General features: G+C 44.4%; 1 protein-coding gene across 3 annotated transcripts in view; it reads left to right on the forward strand.

Annotated features, from left to right (window-relative positions):
• The window catches only part of ZFP64 (ZFP64 zinc finger protein), a 75376-nt gene that overhangs the window by 31497 nt on the left and 23458 nt on the right, over nucleotides 1–20421 (forward strand). Inside the window, exon 6 of one of the 3 annotated variants that reach the window (XM_027558242.1) lies at nucleotides 1016–2625. The exons of 1 other annotated variant lie outside the window; for it this stretch is intronic. In XM_027558242.1, the coding sequence (XP_027414043.1) occupies nucleotides 1016–2295 (1280 nt within the window). In that variant the 3' untranslated portion in view covers nucleotides 2296–2625. Of the gene's footprint in view, nucleotides 1–1015; nucleotides 2932–20421 lie in introns of those variants that run through there. One more of the 3 variants, XM_027558243.1, reaches the window with a different exon arrangement.

The raw sequence follows: 20421 nt of genomic DNA on the forward strand, positions 1-20421 counted from the left end.
AAAATACCAGCTGGAACCCGAGCTCTGCCGCATACCACCCAGTGACTGAAGCAGTGATGTAGCCCCTCTAGGCCTCAGTCTCCTCATTCGTAAATAGTGCTGAGAATATCATTGACGGTGGTCCCCACCTCATGGGAATGTCGGGATCTTCAGATGAGACCATTCTTGTGGAATGCTCAGCAGGGCACCTGCCTTCCCAGAAGCCACCGAAGACTCTTAGCTGCTGTTTCTCTTGCTCAAACAGCATTGCAATGGGTGGGCTCACCAATTTGCTTCAGTTATCAGACAATTGGGACTTGGCATTCACTGAGGAAATAAATTTGGAATATCCATGTCCTTTCAGATGTTTGCAATTGCGCTTTTCCTGTTCATCTTTCACCGAACATGAATCTTAAAAAAAAAAAATCAAGCAGCTGGATTTTGTAACTCCAAGAGTAAAGAACGCAGCTGGCGATGTGGGATAAATAAGTTGCACGCAATAAACACATCTTTAATGATAAAAATCTACATGAAGTATAAGCGGGGCGTCTCAATCACTGTAAAAAGGATATTCTGATGAGTGAGCACGGAGCTGACTGATTTGAAAATGTACCCTTGAATCTGTTACAACACGTAACTCAATCAGAATCAACGGATTATGCAAAATTATACAACTGTGAACGGTTCCATAGCAGAGCGAGCACATTAACCGTAGCAAGAGCTAGCCTGATTGTTTTAAAGGATACACTGAGCGTATTCACAAATCTCATTTTACGGGGGACGATTAAGCAGCTTGATTTTCAGTCTCCATTGTCCTTCCGGGTATTATGATGGCGGTGGTGGGAAAGTTTGGGGAAAGGAAAGAAGTCCCGGACCCCTCTTTTTTTTTTTTTCCTCCCAGGGGCTGCTAGGAGCTGCAGTTAGAAGGTCTCCACCCGCCCGCCTCGGTTTACGCGGGTTTCTGGTGTGTGCTTCGGGGGGATCCGCTGTGGGTGTTGCCTGCCTGTTCTTATCGAAACTCACCTTGTGTTGACAGGGGACGCCCCCTTCCAGTGCTGGCTCTGTAGCGCCAAGTTCAAAATCAGCTCGGACTTGAAAAGGCACATGCGCGTGCACTCGGGGGAGAAGCCTTTCAAGTGCGAGTTCTGCAGTGTCCGCTGCACCATGAAGGGGAACCTCAAGTCGCACATCCGCATCAAGCACAGCGGGAACAGCTTCAAGTGTCCGCACTGCGACTTCCTGGGGGACAGCAAGGCCACGCTCCGCAAGCACAGCCGGCTGCACCAGGCCGAGCACCCCGAGAAGTGCCCCGACTGCAGCTACTCGTGCCCCAGCAAGGCCGCCCTGCGCGTGCACAGCCGCGTGCACTGCCCCGACCGGCCCTTCAAGTGCAGCCACTGCAGCTTCGACACCAAGCAGCCCAGCAACCTGGCCAAGCACGTGAAGAAGTTCCACGGCGACGCGCTCAAGAGCGAGGCGGCGGAGCGGAGAGATGTGGGCAGGTCGAGCGGCCGCCAGGCGGCCAAGCTGGACGCCAAGAAGACCTTCCACTGCGACCGCTGCGACGCCTCGTTCATGCGCGAGGACTCGCTCCGCAGCCACAAGCGGCAGCACAGTGAGTACGGCGACGGCAAGGGCGCCGACGTGACGGTGCTGCAGTTCCAGGTGGACGCCGGCAAGCCGCCCGCCGCGCCCCTGGCCGTGGGGCACCTCCAGGTGCCCCTCCCGCCCACCCCGGCGCCCCAGTTCAGCGAGGGCAGGGTCAAAATCATCGTCGGCCACCAAGTGCCCCAGGCCAGCACCATCGTCCAGGCGGCGGCGGCCGCCGTGAACATCGTGCAGCCCACCTTGGTGGCGCCGAACCCCGAGGAGCTGCGGGGCAACAGCCGGCTGCAGATCCTCCGCCAGGTCAACCTGATCGCGCCCCCTCCGCCCTCTGGCTGCTCCAGCGAGGCCGCGGCGCTCCCCCAGCCGGCTGTCCTGCTGACCACCCACGACCAGACGGAGGGCGCCACTCTGCACCAGACCCTCATCCCCACCACCCCGGGCGGCCCCCAGGAAGGCTCTGGCAACCAGACTTTCATCACCAGCTCGGGCATCACGTGCACTGACTTCGAAGGCCTGAACGCCCTGATTCAGGAGGGGGCCGCCGAAGTGACCGTGGTCAGCGACGGAGGCCAGAGCATCGCAGTGGCCACCACGGCGCCGCCCATATTCTCCACGTCCCAGCAAGAGCTCCCCAAGCAGACTTACTCCATCATCCAAGGAGGTGCCCACCCAGCCCTGCTCTGTCCCGCGGATTCCATCCCAGACTAGAGCTTATAAAACAAGAGAAAGCGGGAAAAGGGGAGTGACACAAAAAAGAAGTCAGAGAATTCTGAGAGGTTTGCCTTTACTGTTTTCAAGGGCTGTTGTGAAAAACGCCTCGCCCCCATAATAAATTGCAATTTTATACTGCTCACTGTAATTTTTTTATGCTGTGATGATTTTGAGACCTCTGAATCACCATATTGTAACTGCTGTAGAGTCTTCAGTGATACCAACATGATCCCATTTAGGGGTTGGAATGAAATGAGTAGTGAATACATCTGTTCGCTTCCAACTTGATTTCCCAACTTTAATAAAGGATTTTTCCATCTCATTAAATTTGTGTAGTAGATGGTACTTCTCAGCCTGTTGGAAGCTTCCATTCTGAAATCCCCCATGTGTTTGGGGTAATCAATCATGTTTTAATACATGGATACAAATCTGTTGGCATGAAGGACCATTTTCTACATAATGCTACATGGATATTTGACTAAAACAGCTTGGTGCAAATGAGGGGGGGAAAGGAAAGGTTTCCTAATAAGTTGATACAGGATTCAGACATAACAAATGTTAATGATCTTTAGAGTCACCGTATGATTTGGGTTATTGGGGGGTGTGTTATATAATTAAAGAGAACTTGAAGAAGCAAAGATTCTTAGTCCTCTCTCATGAGTAGTATGTAAGCGTCTTACCTTCTTCACAGTCAAATATGTGTGGTGCCTAAAGTGACCCAAATATCGTTTTTATTTTAAAACTTCAGAGTGACGAACCTGACATTTCTGTTTAGATGCTAATATAATGCAAGTTCCTGTTAGCCTTTAGGACAATTTTCGAGGATACTGTTGCGTTAGATATTAATATACATGCAGTCCCAGGGATCAGACAAACGAGATTGGAAAAGCATCTATGTTTTTCCGAAGTGTGGGCTGTACAGAGAAGAAAATTCAAATTTTACTGTTTTGAATTGAAATTCTGTGTGATCAGTAGGTGGCGCCAGAGAGTAGTCTCAAGTCTCCGTACTTCAAAGACCGGAGGCTTCCCTGGGTCTCAGGGAAGGTAAAGGCTCAGATGGTAAAGAATCCACCTGCAATGCAGGAGACCCGAGTTCGATCCCTGGATCGGGAAGATCCCCTGGCGAAGGGAAGGGCTACCCACGCCAGTATTCTTGCCTGAAGAATTTCAGACAAAGGAGCCTCGAGGGCTACATAGTTGATGGGATCGCAGAGTGGGACACAACTGAGCAAATAACACGTTCACTTTCAAAAACCTGAATTAGGGTCTTCATCTCTGATTTCCAGCTTCTAGCATTATCTCCAACTCAGGATGGGCTCTTAATAAACCCTACATGAATGAAACATGCTGTCACAGAGCATCAGCACGGATTGGTCAGGAGGGGAGGTTACACTTGAGAGAGAAGCATATTTAAAGTGAGAGAACATTTTAGGTACATTTTTACCAGAGTCATCAACACTTTAATTTCCCCAACACAGGAACTTATTCAAATTCTCATGCATAGCAACTCACTTTTATATAAAGATATTATCCCCCCTTTTTTTGTAGTAAGAAAAAATGCACTAAGAAACTATGCAAAATGGAGATGCCAGAAACCTTAAGGGTTGCCTGTTAGAAAGCCAGCTTTCCATAAGACACACAGAGTTCAAGCTGGGTTTTGTCTTCTATTTTTGACCCCTTCTATTTGAACACAGTCTTGATAATTCATATGTCTTCTTTGCCAGAATTTATTTTCATATCAGCAATGGTAATAATGCATCATTAACTGTGGTTTGATAAGAAATCAAAACAACTTGCAGTTTACTCTTAGTATTTTGGTTATTTTTTCACTTTAGGGTTATTGCTTGCAGCTCTTTGAGAAAATATTCAGCCCCTAAATTCCAACTGGGAAACTCTCACGAACCTATGTTCTACATGGTTCTTTTTCCCAGTGTGCCCCTTGTTTCAACTTTTAAATGATATTTTTCCTGTTTATAAATGTTATATAGTCAAGGTAGAAAATATGGGAACCATGTTACAACTCTTCCTCCAACATACAAACGGGTTATGTCCTGATAAAGCCATTGTTAAGTTGAAAATATTACTTAAGTCGAAAATATCATTAAGTCAAAAATTCATTTAATGCAGCTAATCTACCAAACACAGCTTAGCTTCACCTACCTTAAACATGCTCAGAACACTTACATTAGCCGACAGCTGGGCTAGTACAAAGCCCAAGAAAACCTGTTTTGTAGCAGGATATGGAATATCTCATGTAATGTATTGACTGCAGAGACTGACAGTCATGGGTTGTAGGGATACAGAATGGCTGTAGGTGTACCACTGTTCATCTTTGGGATCCCATGGCTGAGTCACTGCCACTGCCCAGCATTGGGAGAGATGGTCAGACTGCAGAGTGCTAGCCAGGAAAAGAGAAATTCAAAGTACGGTTCCATTGAATGCATATTGCTTTTGTACCATCAAAAAGTTAAAAAATTGTAAGTTGAGCCATCGTATAAATTGGGGACCATTTGCATATATATTAAGAAAAATTCAAAGACACTATTTTTACTCCCAGATGTAAAAATTGTGACCATTTTGCTGTACTTTCTTCTCATCTCTATTTTCTGTGCTCGTGTGTGTTTCCTGCTCCGGTTGCAGAGCCGGGGTTGAATTGAGCACGCTGGTTTCTCTTTATATACTGTACTTGTCTTCATACCATTATATCTCCACAGAGCTGCGGCTCTCCATTTATACATGTAAGGCACATACACATACATGCACATACACACACGTGCATATTTGGATTTTTTTAACAAACTACAACAGGAAAACTTGTTCTTCATGACAAACTATATATAGAGCTGAACAAAAATCAAGACCATGACCTCCAGCCTGTTCTTACCCCACCCAAGGTAAGTGAGTTCTCTAACCAGGAGAGGTTTGTCCTTATTTTTGTAGTATGGCACTGTCTACATTTCTCTCTGCTGTGAAAAATGAAAGTGTTAGGCGTTCAGTCGTGTCTGACTCTGTGTGACCCCATGGACTGTAGCCCACCAGGCTCCTCTGTCCATGGGATTCTCCAGGCAAGAATACTGAAGGGGGTTGCCATTCCCTACTCCAGGGGATCTTCCCTACCGGGGAATCGAACCCAGATCTCCAGATACTTTACTGTCTGAGCCCAGTAAAGGTCGTTCCTTATTTTTGTAGTGTCACACTGTGTACATTTCCTTCTACCTGGCTCTTACTGTCCCACTTACTAACAGTACCGTGTGTCAGGACAGCAACACCTAACTGTTTTTAAGCAAAAGGTAGAGTGTGAATTACCATGTTGTAAACACCCACCTCCACATTCGTGGATATTTGGGTCGTTTGGGGGTTTGTCTCCCATCACAAACTGCCATAGTAAATGTCTTGCATAATCCCTCGTGTTCGTTTGTGCTTTCTTTTCTTTCTGTAGGTTAGATTTCTCAGAGTGAGTGTCAGTGAGTTTCTGTAGTTTGCACTTGCGTAGATTCAGATGACTTTTTCAAAATGATAGTCTCACTGGGATATGAGCCCCGGCCATCACCAACCTCGGGTGTTACTGATCTTTTGAGGTTTAGTCGATCTGACGTGTGAAAATGGCAATCAGGACTCTGCATTCCCCGAGTTTGTGCTTTGGTCTGCCTCTCCCTGATGCCTCCGCGTAGGCTTCTGATTATTTGCATTTTTCTTACCTATGAACTTTAAACTCACACTCTCTCATTTTTCTCCTTGGGTTGTTGGGCACCTGGGACATGAACCCCATGTCTGTCACATGGATACCCTTTTTCACTGTACATTCCTGTGAAACTTTCCAATTTTTTTCTGTAATGTTCTATTTGGATTTTATATCTCAACCTGATATATTTTGGTACTATGGACTTTGCAAAAGGAAAAAAAAAAAAACATTCATTTCACTCTAAATTTTCAAATCTGTACTATGTAATTCCACTTAGTCTCTTAAAATTATTTAGAATCTTCAGTATTTTTTTGGTCTAACAGCTTTCTGATTCCCTTTTTTGGTTTGTTTGTTTGTGGGGTTTTGTGAAAGGTTTTTGGGGTTTTTTGTCTGACTTTTGCTTTTGTTTTGTTGTCGTTATTGGGTTTGGGTTTTTTGGGTTCTGTTTGTTTGCTTGTTTGTTTTTGGTATTTTCAGTTTTCTCCTTAGGTAGTCTGCCCAGAGTTTATCTTGTTTATGTAAAAGTAAAGCTTTTGCTTTTATTTATTCTTTCTCTACTCCTCCTCCATTTTATTCACTTAAGCATTTATCTTTATTTCAGTATTGTCTTTATTAATTCTTTCCCCTGTTTTCCTTTCAGTTTATTTTATTAGTCTAATTTCCTGTATTAAGTTCAGCCTTTAATAGTAAAAGCATTTAAACCTATATATTTTCCAGTATGACTTAAAGATCATTTTTGCAAAGTTTTAAAATCATGACTGTCATACAAATATAAAGTGAACAGGCATTAGCAATTTTATTTGATTCGTTAAGTAATGAAGGAATCAGTAAGACGTTACAACAGGTTCCATGGAGAATTCACTGCATGAACACTGAAACAGGCAATCAGGAACACTGAAGTGAGTTCACAGATGCAAAATTGGTCAGTGTCTACAGGGCAACCACCAGCTGCATTCCACCCACCAAGTCTGTTTGCGTTCTTACATGTTTTTTGCATTATCGTATGTTTCTGTAACTCACCAAGTTGTGAAATATCTCAAAAACACTGACAGGCGTTGAGCCCTATAGAATTAGGGAATCCCAGGCCTGGGATCGCTCAGGACCAGCCAGTAATCTTTGCCTATTTCCAAGTCTTTCAGAAATTTTCTTGACATCCATATCTCTACAGATTTTTATATGAAGTGTCTTTTCAAAAATTTCTGATTCTTTGTTATTCCAGTTTCAGGGTTGGTTGGTCGGTTTGGTGGGTCAGGGGGATAAAACCCAAGAGGTTTATTTCTTATTTTTTTAAGTAAGTACAATTTGTGAAACTACATTTTGGGTTTTGATATTAATGTTTTGATCTGAGAATATGACCTGTAAAATATGTGCTTTTGGTAATTTATTAGTTTTCTTTATGGCCATGCACATGACCAATTTTTGTAAATGTATGATGGAGATCTATGAATTAAGCATGTTGATTTTGTTATTCAGATTTTCTGAATCCCTCTTAGTTTTTGTCTATTTGGTAAACTTTGAAATAAGTATTTTTAAACCTTTCACTATCATTATGTTTTTTTATCAAGCTTTTCTTGTATTGCTGTGTTTTATTCTATTTTGTCACATGTTGTTTGATGCATATAATTTTGTGGCTGTGATGTGTTCTTTGTCAATTTTACAATTTATCCGTTATGTCTGATCTTTCCATTTGAAAGCTTTTGGCCTTAAATTATACTTCATTTTGTGACAATATTCTAAGACTTATTTTATATTTTATTATATTTGCTCAGATCATCTTTGCCCACTCTGTGGTTTAATATCTTTCTTTAATAGCATCTCTTTGTCTTTGGTTGGAGAATTCAAACTGTTTGCATTTATCATAGTAACATATTCCTAGTATTATTCATTTCTGTCTTATTTAATATTTACCACTTATTAAACTTTGTGATTTTCTTCTTTTCCCTTTCTAGCTTTTCACTTTGTTCTCAATAGTTCTTAAATATGTCTCTATTCTGCTAATAGTTACTTTCTAAACTTTAGTGATTATTCTTAAATTGCTTCCTCTACTGTTATATCAAATATAAATATTCACCAGGCGCCAACCTTTCATTAAGAATCTGCGTCCTCCTAAGAGCAGACTGTCGGACCACATCTCTTTCTACACCCCCCTCCCCAGATGCTGGGTTTTGCTGAGATAGCTTCTGGATTGTTTACTTCCAGGCTTTTGTTAAATTTTACCCTACAAAATGTCCCTAGGTTACAATTCCCAAATTACCATCACCCACTGCTGCTGCTGCTAAGTCGCTTCAGTCGCGTCCGACTCTGCGTGACCCCATAGACGACAGCCCACCAGGCTCCCCTGGCCCTGGGATTCTCCAGGCAAGAACACTGGCATGGGGTGCCATTTCCTTCATCCACTGAGATATAATAAGAGTTACAACGTTCATTATTCACCATAGTGCCTTATACTCTTTTTCCTGTATTTCATGTCTTTACTCTGATTTTTATCCTTATTCCATTAATCTCCTGAGTATATTCCTCAAAAAGGTCACATAGGTTGGTATTTCTTTTGTCCTGGCAGAGGAATAATACCTTTGGACAGAGGGTTCTTTTAAGTCGTCTTTAAAATCTGTTCTCATGGAGATGAAAAGTTTGATACTGATCTGATCCAGTGACCTGCAAAACTGAGATAGAATGGCAGTGTTGCTGGGGGGAAAAGTCGGGAATTCTCTCATCTCAGCCAATCAGATTGAAAGAACCAGTCTCTGAGACTTCCAGATCTGAAACGAATCATTTCATCCAAATACTCAGCAAAAAAATTATGGTTCTATAAATTGAAACACATTTTTTATTCCCTTTGACCATAGGGCTCCAAGCTTTAAACATTTCTTTACATCAAATTATCATTAGAAACAACTTTTTATTGTTGTTATGTTGTTAACATGTTTTGATAATTAAAATTTTTAAAATTTACAGACAAGCCTAGTTTTTAATCAGCTTATATATCTGTGATGACCATTATTTAAAAGTTTTTATCAGCTGCCAGAGTCAGTTTTCTTTTTTATTGATGTAAATAAACCCTGAGAAGTCTCAGTCACATAACTAAGGATGTGGACATAGAAAGTGTGTTGTTTCAGCAGTGCTTCTCAATTATTTAAATTCCTTCTGAGTTAAATGCCAGAAAATCATACAACAATCAATCATAATTAATTGAGTCAATTTTGTTAAAAGCAAAGAACTGAAAACCACCTGAGATTTCCTTCCCAGTGGAGCACTTACTCTCTCGACCTCGGCACCATCAGTCACCTTCTGGGTGTGTTCTTAGATGATCAGTTTTAGGGAAATGTACACTTAGAATTGGAGGGTCTGAGAACTGATTTCCTCAGTCATGCCCACACACCTCTTGAGAAATCTTTTATATTCCCAAACACAAGAACCCCAACTAAAGGCCCTTGCTATGGAGCAGGGTTTAGCAAACTTCTGTAAACCAGAGACAACAGTGAAGGAGAGGGTATGGTTGTGTTCCAATAAAACTTTATTTATGGACATTGACATCTGAATTTCATATAGTTTTCAAGTGTCACAAACTATTATTTTTCTTTTTTTTTTCCAACCATTTTTTAAAAATGTGAAAACCATTCTTGACTCACAGACCACACGAAAACAGGTGTGTTGGGCCATAGTTTGCCAACCCTTGCCCTAGTACACCTGCACAGAGGAGGCACATAACAATTTTTATTAGGTAAATAGCAACAGTGATTTTCAGTGATAAGAAGCTAACATTAATTACTGAGGATGTGCCATGCACGCATGCACGCTAAGTCACTTCAGTTATGTCCGACTCTTTGCAACCCCATGGACTGTAGCCCACCAGGCTCCTCTGTCCAACATGGTGCTAAATGCTGAGCGCAGTTATCTCAGCCTCCTAACAGCCCACAAGGGAGGCACAATTATTACCCACATTGTGCAGAAACAGATGTTTCCCAACTTGCCTGGTGTAAGAATCACCTGGAAACCTTGTTAAAAAGGCCCACAGCCACAGCCCAGCTCTGGGAATACCAATACAGAGCACCTGTGAGGGGGCCTGAGAATCTGTGTTTTAGAAATAGCACCGCGGACTATTTTTCTGATCCAGACAACATGGGAAATACTAAAGAATCAAAGGCTCAGAAAAGGTAAGAAACCCACCCAAGGTCACACAGCAAATCCCCTTGTAATGTTTCAACCAACAGCCCACACTCAAATCACCTACCCCCATTCGAATCAGCGTGTTTTCTCTGGTCACGACCTCCATCCGGTCTGGTAAATCTGGGATTCTTCTCTACCCCCACCCACCCCTGGACCTCCCTGGAATATTAAATGGGACTGGGAAGCCGTTGCTGGTGTGCCTGCCGCCCCCGCCCCCAGATGTGAGTGACAGATGTGTTTTGTTGCATGTTGGTTCACAGCTATAATTTGGGAAATTCAAAGGTAGAATCTTTGCTCTGAGCTTCTCACACACAGAATAAGATCTGTGTTTGATCTAAGAGAGTAAAATATAAGCCTGTTAGCATTCTTCCAAAAGGAAAAGGCCAAAAAAGTAAATAAGCAAATGGTGCTCCTCGGGGAATGTTAGCTCCTGGGAGAGTTGTTAATTTCTAGAGAAGCAATACCACATTTATATCATGTATATAGAGACCGTGTGGTCCATTATCCGGTCTGGGACAGAGTGAGGCGGCACTGCTGCTGATTAGGACGGGAGAGCAGGTCTGAGTAGCTTCCAACACGCCCTTAGCACCCATTCCAAGGGAAGCCCAAGCCCAGAAGCTGTAAAATAACGCCTAATGCTTTGCCCTAGAGATGGAAGACAGCAACACAACATAGGGCAAAGGTCAGAGTTTCATATCCCATGGGTCTGTCTTCCAAGAAAAATAACAAGTCACACGCCACAGAGCTGATGGAGTTTGAGTTTTGAGTTTTAAAGATAAATGTACTATTACTATAAATGTATCATCTTTATCTGTTTATTCTCTGCCGTGTGACTGTATTCCTATTTCCAATGTTAGTAGGCATAGTAGATTAGGTTTCTATTTCCAACCCGGCCCCCCTTCCCTGGGACTGAGTCATCCTTACCCACCGTCGCCCGTCGGTATCGTGGTGGGTAGAGTGGCTGCCTGGCCCCGTTGGCTCTGGGCGAAGCTTTGTGATTTGCTCTGGCCAATGAAGCCGATGGGAAGAGGGGTTCTCACTGTGCCTGTACAGCTTGGCTCTTCCTGTCACTCTCTCGTGACCCGTCACGAGAAGAACATGCCCCGTGTAGATAAAGACCCAGGGAAAAACGAGCAGCCACATGGAGTTGACCTGAACCTAACCCAACAGGGCCACAGTGACTCCCAGATCCGTGAAAAAGAACATAAAGATTTGCTGTCAAAAGCCATGGAGATTTTGAGGTTGTGACACAGCAAAAGCTAACACAGGAGACTATTTGTGAACGTCCTCAATTTACGATTGTCTACTGAATTGCGTAGCCCGCGTTTAGCATTTACCTGAATAAGTAAGACAAAGTTTTCCCTACAATATCACTTTAAAGTCACTTTCAACACAAGTATGATGAAAAAAGTATTTGTCCTTATAAACTGTGAATGCAAATCCAGCTGGTCTCTTCTTCACATCTTACCTCCTTTTCCTTTTCCTTTTTTTTTTTTTTAATTTTTGTCAGTTCCCTTTTTTCAGAAAGGGAAAGAAAACTGCCCAGAGGACTCCCCACTTGGTCTGCCCAAGACCTGTTAGTCTCCCTGTGGGCGTCTTTGGTTCAAAGTAGCATTTTCCCTGCTGGCTCTGAGACTCAGCGCATTCCAGAAGATACATGAGAGGGACAAAGCGCTGGAGATGCTTCAGCTTTTAAGAGAGTTTACACCTTTTCTTAAAGAGGGTTCCGTTCACTTCTACCTGACTCTAAGTTACTATGTGTCTTCAGAAAGATCAGCAGAGTTCAGGTTGATTTGAAAGATTTTTATGTTGAAGGATCCATGAGAACTTAAAATTTTTTCAGTATTAAAAGTTCTTGCAAGTTAGTAAGTTGGCAATCATCTTTACAGACCTTTCCACCTAATCCAGTGTAGACAGCAGGAGTGCATGCTAAGTCACTTCCGTCGTGTCCGACTCTGCAATGTTATGGACTGTGGCCGCCAGGCTCCTCTGCCCATGGAATTCTCCAGGCAAGAATACTGGAGTGGGCTGCCATTTCCTCCTCCAGGAGATCTTCCCAACCCAGGGATCGAACCCAGGTCTCCCGCATTGCAGGCAGATTCTTTACCATCTGAGCCACTAAGGGTTAAAAAAAAAAAAAAAAGTGGGCTCTTTGAAGCAGTTTGTTAGAGCTGGTTCTATGAAGTGCACGTGGATATCACTGAAAGCCCTCACAAGCCTGGGTTGTACAGCAGGCCTGTGGAGAAGTGGAACCTGGATCCAGTGGTTAGGAAGAAAGGCTCTGGAGTCAGATCAATGTGGGTTAGAATCCCAGCTCCGTATCATCCCAGAGAATGAAAATGGCCCAGACAAGTGACGTAACCTCTCTGAACCTCAGTTTCGTCTTCTGTATAATTGAGGTAATAACCATGCCTGCCTTATAGTACTGTAAAGAAGAGTTAAATAAAATAATGCATGTTAAATAGAATAATGCATGTTAAGGTACAGAAAATTAGCAAAGGGGAGAAGAGAGGGGACAAATTAGGAGTGTGGGATTAACAGATACACATACTACATGTAAAACAGGCAGCAAGGATAAACGGTATAGCCATATCCATTATCTTATAATAACCTATAATGGAATATAACCTACAAAACTACTGAATCACTATACTGTATACCTGAGACTCACATAATATTGTAAAGCAACCATACTTCAATTTAAAAAGAAAAACAAAAAGTAATGTATGTTAGGTACCTAACACATGTGAAAATGCTCAGTCATGTCCAGCTCTTTGCGGCCCCGTGGACTATACAGTCCACGGCATTCTCCAGGACAGAATGCTGGAGTAGGTAGCCTTTCCCTTCTCCAGGGGATCTTCCCAAGCCAGGGATCGAACCCACGTCTCTCATGTCTCCTGCACTGGCAGGCGGGGTCTTTACCACTCACAGCACCTGGGAAGGCCAGTGAGAACCAGAGGAGGTCTCAGAGCTCACTCACAAGAGCGGCATTTCCGAAGAGGCTTCAGCAGTGCGTGCTGGCAGCAGCGGCAGTCTCTGGGAGCAGCAGGGCCCACCTTAGGGGTTTCCAGCTTCAGCACTGCAGAACCCCTGCAGCATGCCGAGCGGACGTGCCCCGTTCGGTACCTCATTCTGGCCCGTCTCCCTGTCTCCCTGTCGCCCGAGCTATGCTCTCAGCTCCCTCACACGCTGCCAGTCAATTCCTGATCTGGTGCAGTTGGCCAGCAGTTTCTGTTGCTTGTAATCAATGAACTCTAATTGATTCACTCCCAAAGAGAGAAGCTCTGATGGGATCTGTGGTCACTGGTCTTTACTGAGGACACCAGTTGGGCAGAATTTGGGGCCGTATCAATGTACACGTCGTTGCTTAGACTCAGCACTTGCACTTGGCTAAAAAGCCAGCTCGGATGTTTTCGGTCTAATAGTGCAAACCTTGCTTCCTTTAAACAAAAAGATGCCCCTACCACCACTAGGGGAATTCTCCTTCCTTCTGAGAGCTTAACGGGTTCCAGTGTGTGAGGGCCGGCCTTCCTGCGGGGAGGGCATGTGTCCCATGCCGGGCCAATCACAGTACCCTGTGACCTTGGTCAGAGCTATCAGTCCAATAGCAAAGGTTAATCAGTGAGTTTATCCTATAAGGCAACAGAAAGAGTTGCTGGTTTCCACAGAAATAATTGACAGTAAATATTTATCATCTCTGCTGCAGCCCCTCAGTTCTGTAGTTCTAGCACAAGAGCAGCCACGTGAAGTGAAGTGAAGCTGCTCAGTCGTGTCCGACTCGTTGCGACCCCATGAACTGTAGCCCGCCAGGCTCCTTTGTCCATGGGATTCTCCAGGCAAGAAGACTGGAGTAGGTTGCCATGCCCTCCTCCAGGGATCTTCCCGACCCAGGGATCGAACCCAGGTCTCCCACATTGCAGGCAGGTTCTTTACCCTTTGAATTACTCAGGAATCAGCCACAGATAAATATGTAAATGAGTGGAGCCATGTTCCAATAAAACCTGATTTACAGAAACATGCAAATGGGCGAGCTTTGGTCCATAGACCACAGCTTGCTAACCCCTGGCTAAAGGATGGGTTTAGCAAGACAAGACAAGCCAATCAGGCACTTTGTAGATACTCAATAAAATCAATAGATTATAATTTGTATTTTAAAGTATTTTATTTAAAATATTTAAAGTATCTATTGCATTTTAAAGTAGTTTTTAAAGTTATTATGGTGTAAGGGTAGTAGGTAGATGGCTGTTGATAATAATAATAATAACTAATATACTTGATTCTTTATTGTCAACCCCTTTACACGTATTTCCCTTTTAATACTCAGAAGAACTATTCGAGTTAGGTAGAATTATCATCCTCATTTTACAGATGAGGAAACTGTGGCTTGAGGAGGTTAAGTTCAGTTCAGTTGCTCAGTCGTGTCCGACTCTTTGCAACCCCATGAACCGCAGCATGCCAGGCCTCCCTGTCCATCACCAACTCCTGGAGTTCACTCAAATGCAAGTCCATTGAGTCAGTGATGCCATCCAACCATATCACCCTCTGTCGTCCCCTTCTCCTCCTGCCCTCAATCTTTCCCAGCATCAGGGTCTTTTCAAATGATTCAGCTCTTTGCATCAGGTGGCCAAAGTATTGGAGTTTCAGCTTCAGCATCAGCCCTTCCAATGAACACTCAGGACAGATCTCCTTTAGGATGGACTGGTTGGATCTCCTTGCAGTCCAAGGGGCTCTCAAGAGAGGAGGTTAAGGGACTTATTCAAAATCACACATCTCTGAAGAGCTGGACTCGGGTGAGATAATGCATGTGAGATGTGCTCACACATGCTCACACGTGAGCCTCTGTGATCACTGGCACCATCGCAGCCATCACTGCCACCACTACCGATGCTTCTCGGGGTGGGGGAGGTTAGGTCACCTTCCCAGACCAGGCCTCGGACCTGCTCTGGAAATGCCCCAGTTTAATAGGGAGAGAGGGGAAGAAGAAACAGGAGCTGGTTTCACTACACCCTGTTGCCATCAAAGCCTTCGTGTCTCCTCCCTACCCACCTCCTGCTCCAGCATTCCACCCACCTCTAGCCAGACAGGTTTCTCCCAACTGCCGTGGCTGATCTCTGCACGGTCTGTTCCCTCTTTGCCTCATTTCTCTGTCTGCCCAAGACCTGCTCTTCCTACACTTCTGGGGTTATGAGTCTGCCTCCTACGTGAAGCTTTGCCTGGCCTCTGTGTGAGTCTTTATCCTACTGTGTGGAACTGTTTACTTATTTTTCCTCTTGCCTACTCTGTGACTTCCTCAAAGGCTTACTGTGGCATTCCTAGAGGTCGATACAGCACCTCACACTCAGATGGAACCAAATGAATTTTTGTTAAACAAATGAATGGTTCTGGAACAAGTGCTAGTAGCATACGTCAGAGCCGGGGAGTCTGTGCGCCATAACATCAGTTCAGTTCAGTTCAGTCGCTCAGTCGTGTCTGACTCTGCGACCCCATGGACTGTAGCCCGCCACACCTCCCTGCCCATCACCAACTCCCGGAGCTTGCTCAAACTCACGTCCATCGAGTCGATGACGCCATCCAACCATCTCATCCTCTGTTGTCCCCTTCTCCTCCTGCCCCCAATCCCTCCCAGCATCAGGGTCTTTTCAAATGAGTCAGCTCTTCGCATCAGGTGGCCAAAGTATTGGAGTTTCAGCTTCAACATCCGTCCTTCCAGTGAACATCCAGGACTGATCTCATTTAGGATGGACTGGTTGGATCTCCTTGTGGTCCAAGGGACTCTCAAGAGTCTTCTCCAACACCACAGTTCAAAAGCATCAATTCTTTGGTGCTCAGCTTTCTTCACAGTCCAACTCTCACATCCATACAGGACTATTGGAAAAACTATAGCTTTGACTAGATGGACCCTTGTTGACAAAGTAATGTCTCTGCTTTTTAATATGCTGTCTAGGTTGGTCATAGCTTTTCTTCCAAGTAGTAAGCATCTTTTAATTTCATGGCTTCAGTCACCATCAGCAGTGATTTTGGAGCCCAGAAAAATAAAATCTGACACTGTTTCCACTGTTTCCCCATCTATTTCCCATGAAGTGATGGGACCAGATGCCATGATCTTCATTTTCTGAATGTTGAGCTTTAAGCCAGCTTTTTAACTGTCCTCTTTCACTTTCATCAAGAGGCTCTTTAGTTCCTCTTCACTTTCTGCCATAAGGGTGGTGTCATCTGCATATCTGAGGTTATTGATATTTCTCCCAGCAGTCTTGACTCCAGCTTGTGCTTCTTCCAGCCCAGCGTTTCTCATGATGTACTCTGCATAGAAGTTAAATAAGCAGGGTGACAATATACAGCCTTGACATACTCCTTTCCCAGTTTGGAACCAGTCTGTTGTTCCATGTCCAATTCTAACTGTTGGTTCTTGGCCTGCATACAGGTTTCTCAAGAGGCAGGTCAGGTGGTCTGGTATTCCCATCTCTTGAAGAATTTTCCAGTTTGTTGTGATCCACACGGTCAAAGGCTTTGGTATAGTCAATAAAGTAGAAGTAGATGTTTTTCTGGAACTCTCTTGCTTTCTTGATGATCCAGTGGATGTTGGCAATTTGATCTCTGGTTCCTCCGCCTTTTCTAAATCCAGCTTGAACATCTGGAAGTTCTCGGTTCATGTACTGCTGAAGCCGGGCTTGGAGACTTTTGAGCATCACTTTGCTGGCGAGTGAGAGGAGTGCGGTGTGACCTAATGTGTGGACACTAACAGAGCCTGAGGATGACAGTGGGCTGGGTGATTTCAGTGTCACCGGAAAGGAACAGGAAACGCGTTTTTCTCACGAGCAGGTAGGATAACTGAGGAGTCCAGGCCTGCCACACCCAGCCGCACAGCTAGACGTTCAGAACGCTTGTTCTGGGAAAACGTTCCTTTACCTTCAGGAACGTCCACCTGTGGGGCCAGCCAGTGAGTCGGAGGCCGTTTCCACCATAAAGGTCCTGATCCACATCGTTGCGTACACAGCATCCTCCTCCAGTACTTCATGCTCATCGTTTCAAACTCTAGTCCATGCAGGGGAGGGGCTGGAGTGACGGAGGAGAAAGGAAAGGGGAGGAGGTTATTTTTATCATGGTTATTTCCATTTTCAGCTAAGACTGTGTTCCAGTGACTGCGGGCTGCCCAGGTGGCGCTAGAGGCAAAGAATCCACCTGCTGATGCAGGAGATGCCAGAGATGTAGGTTCAATCCCTACATCGTGGAGGAGGCAATGGCAACCCGCTCCAGGATTCTTGCCTGGAGAGTCCCACGGACAGAGGAGCCTGGCAGCCTATGGTCCATAGTGTCGCAAGGAGTTGGGAGTCAGACACGACTGAAGCAACTTAGCACTGGTGACTATTTAACTAGCTTCTACTTTTTTTTTTAATTTTAATTTAAAAAGTTATATATTCTGACAAAGTGAAGTGAAGTTGCTCAGTTGTGTCTGGACTTTTTGCGACCCCATGGACTGTACAGTCCATGGAATTCTCCAGGCCAGAATACTGGAGTGGGTAGCCTTTCCCTTCTCCAGGGAATCTTCCCAACCCAGAGATCAAACCCAGGTCTCCTGCATTGCAGGCGGATTCTTTACCAGCTGAGCCACCAGGATAGCCCAGTGGCTCAGCTGTGTATCTATATAACCCATATATGCTGCTAGGGATATAAATTAGTATGGCCACATTGAAGGAGAGTTTAGCATTTCCTAGGAAATTCCTCCCACACTACATTTCTCAAACTTACCATGCATGAGACTCACCAGGGGATTTTGTTATTAGTAAGATGCAGATTCTGGGCATAGAGAAACTTACACATATGAATCAGGAAACCTGTGCAAGAATGTTCGTAGCGACATTGCTCGTGATTACAAATTGGAGACCACCCGTCGGCAATGAAGGTGTAGATGAAGTGTGAATATATTCACGGGGCGACAGTGAACGAGCCACGGCTGCCTGCAGTGACGTGTTGACTCTCACAGGCTTAAAGGAGCAAGGGAAGGAAAGTCAAGTCATACCGTTCCACGAGCGGCAATACTAAGCAACGTATTTAGCTGATGGAGCTGTTTTTAAACAATGCACAGAATTAGAGATTGTGGAAGCAGGTGGCTGAAGGAAGGAGAAGCCGAGATGGAACGCGTGAAGGGCGTCTTTGATGCTAAGAATCTTCCACTTCTTCCTGTGTTGATGGTTATTCAGGTGTCATTCCTTAAATTGCACGTTTATGTTTTGTACGTTCTTGTACGTGTGCCAAATTTAAAATTTTCAAACTTAAAAGAGTGTGAAAAGGCATACAGCCAAGATGTCCGTCACTCAGATGACTGCGTCACAAATACTGCTGTCGTGTCGCCAGAGGTAACTCATATTACCAGCAACCTGGTCTCCTCTGCATTCACAGGTTTATGCGAGAATGTGCATATATGTAAATGTGTTCAATTTGATCACAACACTATTGCGTGTGTGCGTGCGTCTTGAAGAATATTCTATCCGTGCACAGGGAAACTATTTTTATGGTCACAAAGAATTTATTCCATTGTATGATATAACCATAATTTAGTAATTTTAATTATTAACTTTTAACCATAAAGTAGTATGTGAACCCGCTCCTCCCTATTTAAAAAAAATTACTGAGTATATTGTTCTCTTAGGCACATCTGTGAATATTTTAGGCTCTCCAATCCTTCCCCCTTCCAAACTACTCCCTGCCCACAGCTTCCTTAACTCATGGCCAGTACGCATGCGCGCTCTGCAATGCGGGAGACCTGGGCTCCATCCCTGTGTTGGGAAGATCCCCTGGAGAAGGGAAAGGCTACCCACTCCAGTGTTCTGGCCTGGAGAATCCATGGACTGTGCAGTCCACTGGGTCACAAAGAGTTGGACACGACTGAGCGACTTTCACTTTCATGTCTTTGTAGGACTTGTTTTTCCTCCTCAGTGCAGTCTTATCTAGAGCTCTAGCCATGCCTGTGACCATGAATCTGCCTGAGTACTGTTATTTGCTGTCTGATGTGGCTAAGCCACAGTTGAATCTAACCGTTCCTCTACTGTCAGCATTTAGGTTGTCGCTCAAGGGCTCTTGCTGTGACTGGTATTGCAACAAACATCCTCAGACCTGCCCCCTTGGCACAGGTGCACCCGTTTCTCTGCAGAATCGATGGGAAGCGGACCTGGCAGGCCGTTGGCAGGGCGCGTCTAAAGACTCATTGCCAGATTGCCCTCCAAAGGGACTATAAACACTCACACTCCCACCAGCAATGCACCAGAGGACTGACCTCCTTGCACTCTTACTAAAAGTAGATGTTATCAGCATTCCCAATTTTTATTGAGCTGATAGGTTAAAAAAAAAAAAAAAAGGACTTTATGGTTAATATTCATTCCAATAATTGGGCTTCCCTGGTGGCTTAGTCGGTAAAGAATCTGCCTGCAGTGCAGGAGACCCAGGTTTGATCTAGTCCTAGTCCAGTATTCTTGCCTGGGAAATCCCATAGACAGAGAAGCCTGGCAAGTTACAGTCCACGGGGTCTCGAAGAGTCGGACACAACTTAGCAACTAAACCACCACCACCCTTATAATTAATGATGCCGAATGCCTGTTACACATTTCTTGCCCAGAATCTGCATTTAGCATGATCCCCAGGTCATTCTTCTGCACTGGAGTCAGAATCTGCTTTTTAACAAGGTCCCCAGTGATGCCCACACACAGTTTGAAAAGGGCACTGGGAGAGGAATAGCTGGACCACAGCGTACACTCACTCCCCTCCACTAACCTGGGGTGTGCGTGTGTTTATCTTTTCTATTCAGACAGGATATAAAATAGTACTTCAATGTATTTTTGACTTGTATTTCTTTCATCGTAAGTGAGCTTGGACCTTCTCAAATTCTTATGAGCTATAGTTTTCTTCTCTGGGAACAGTCAGAGAGAGAATTGTGTTTTTATTTATTTCTCTTAGAAAAGAAATTACTCGACTAATTAAATGAGTATTAGTACTTATTTACCAGAGAAGAAACTGGCATGAAGGCATGAGAATATGTAGCTCAGAAGGGCTGCTCATGTCAGCACACGCTTGTTTGCTCCCTGTTTATTCCCACAGAAAACGAGGATCTGTATCAAGTTCACTGGAACCACCAATTCTTTTTTTTTTTTTAGTCATACCATGAAGCTTGTGGGATCTTAGTTCTCCAACCAGGGATCAAACCTGGGTCCTCAACAGTGAAAGCCCAGAGTCCTAATCACTGGACTTCCAGGAAATTGCAGGAACCACCAGTTCTAGATGAG

Source organism: Bos indicus x Bos taurus, chromosome 13, assembly GCF_003369695.1.
Source record: "Bos indicus x Bos taurus breed Angus x Brahman F1 hybrid chromosome 13, Bos_hybrid_MaternalHap_v2.0, whole genome shotgun sequence".
NCBI classification, from domain to species: domain Eukaryota; kingdom Metazoa; phylum Chordata; class Mammalia; order Artiodactyla; family Bovidae; genus Bos; species Bos indicus x Bos taurus.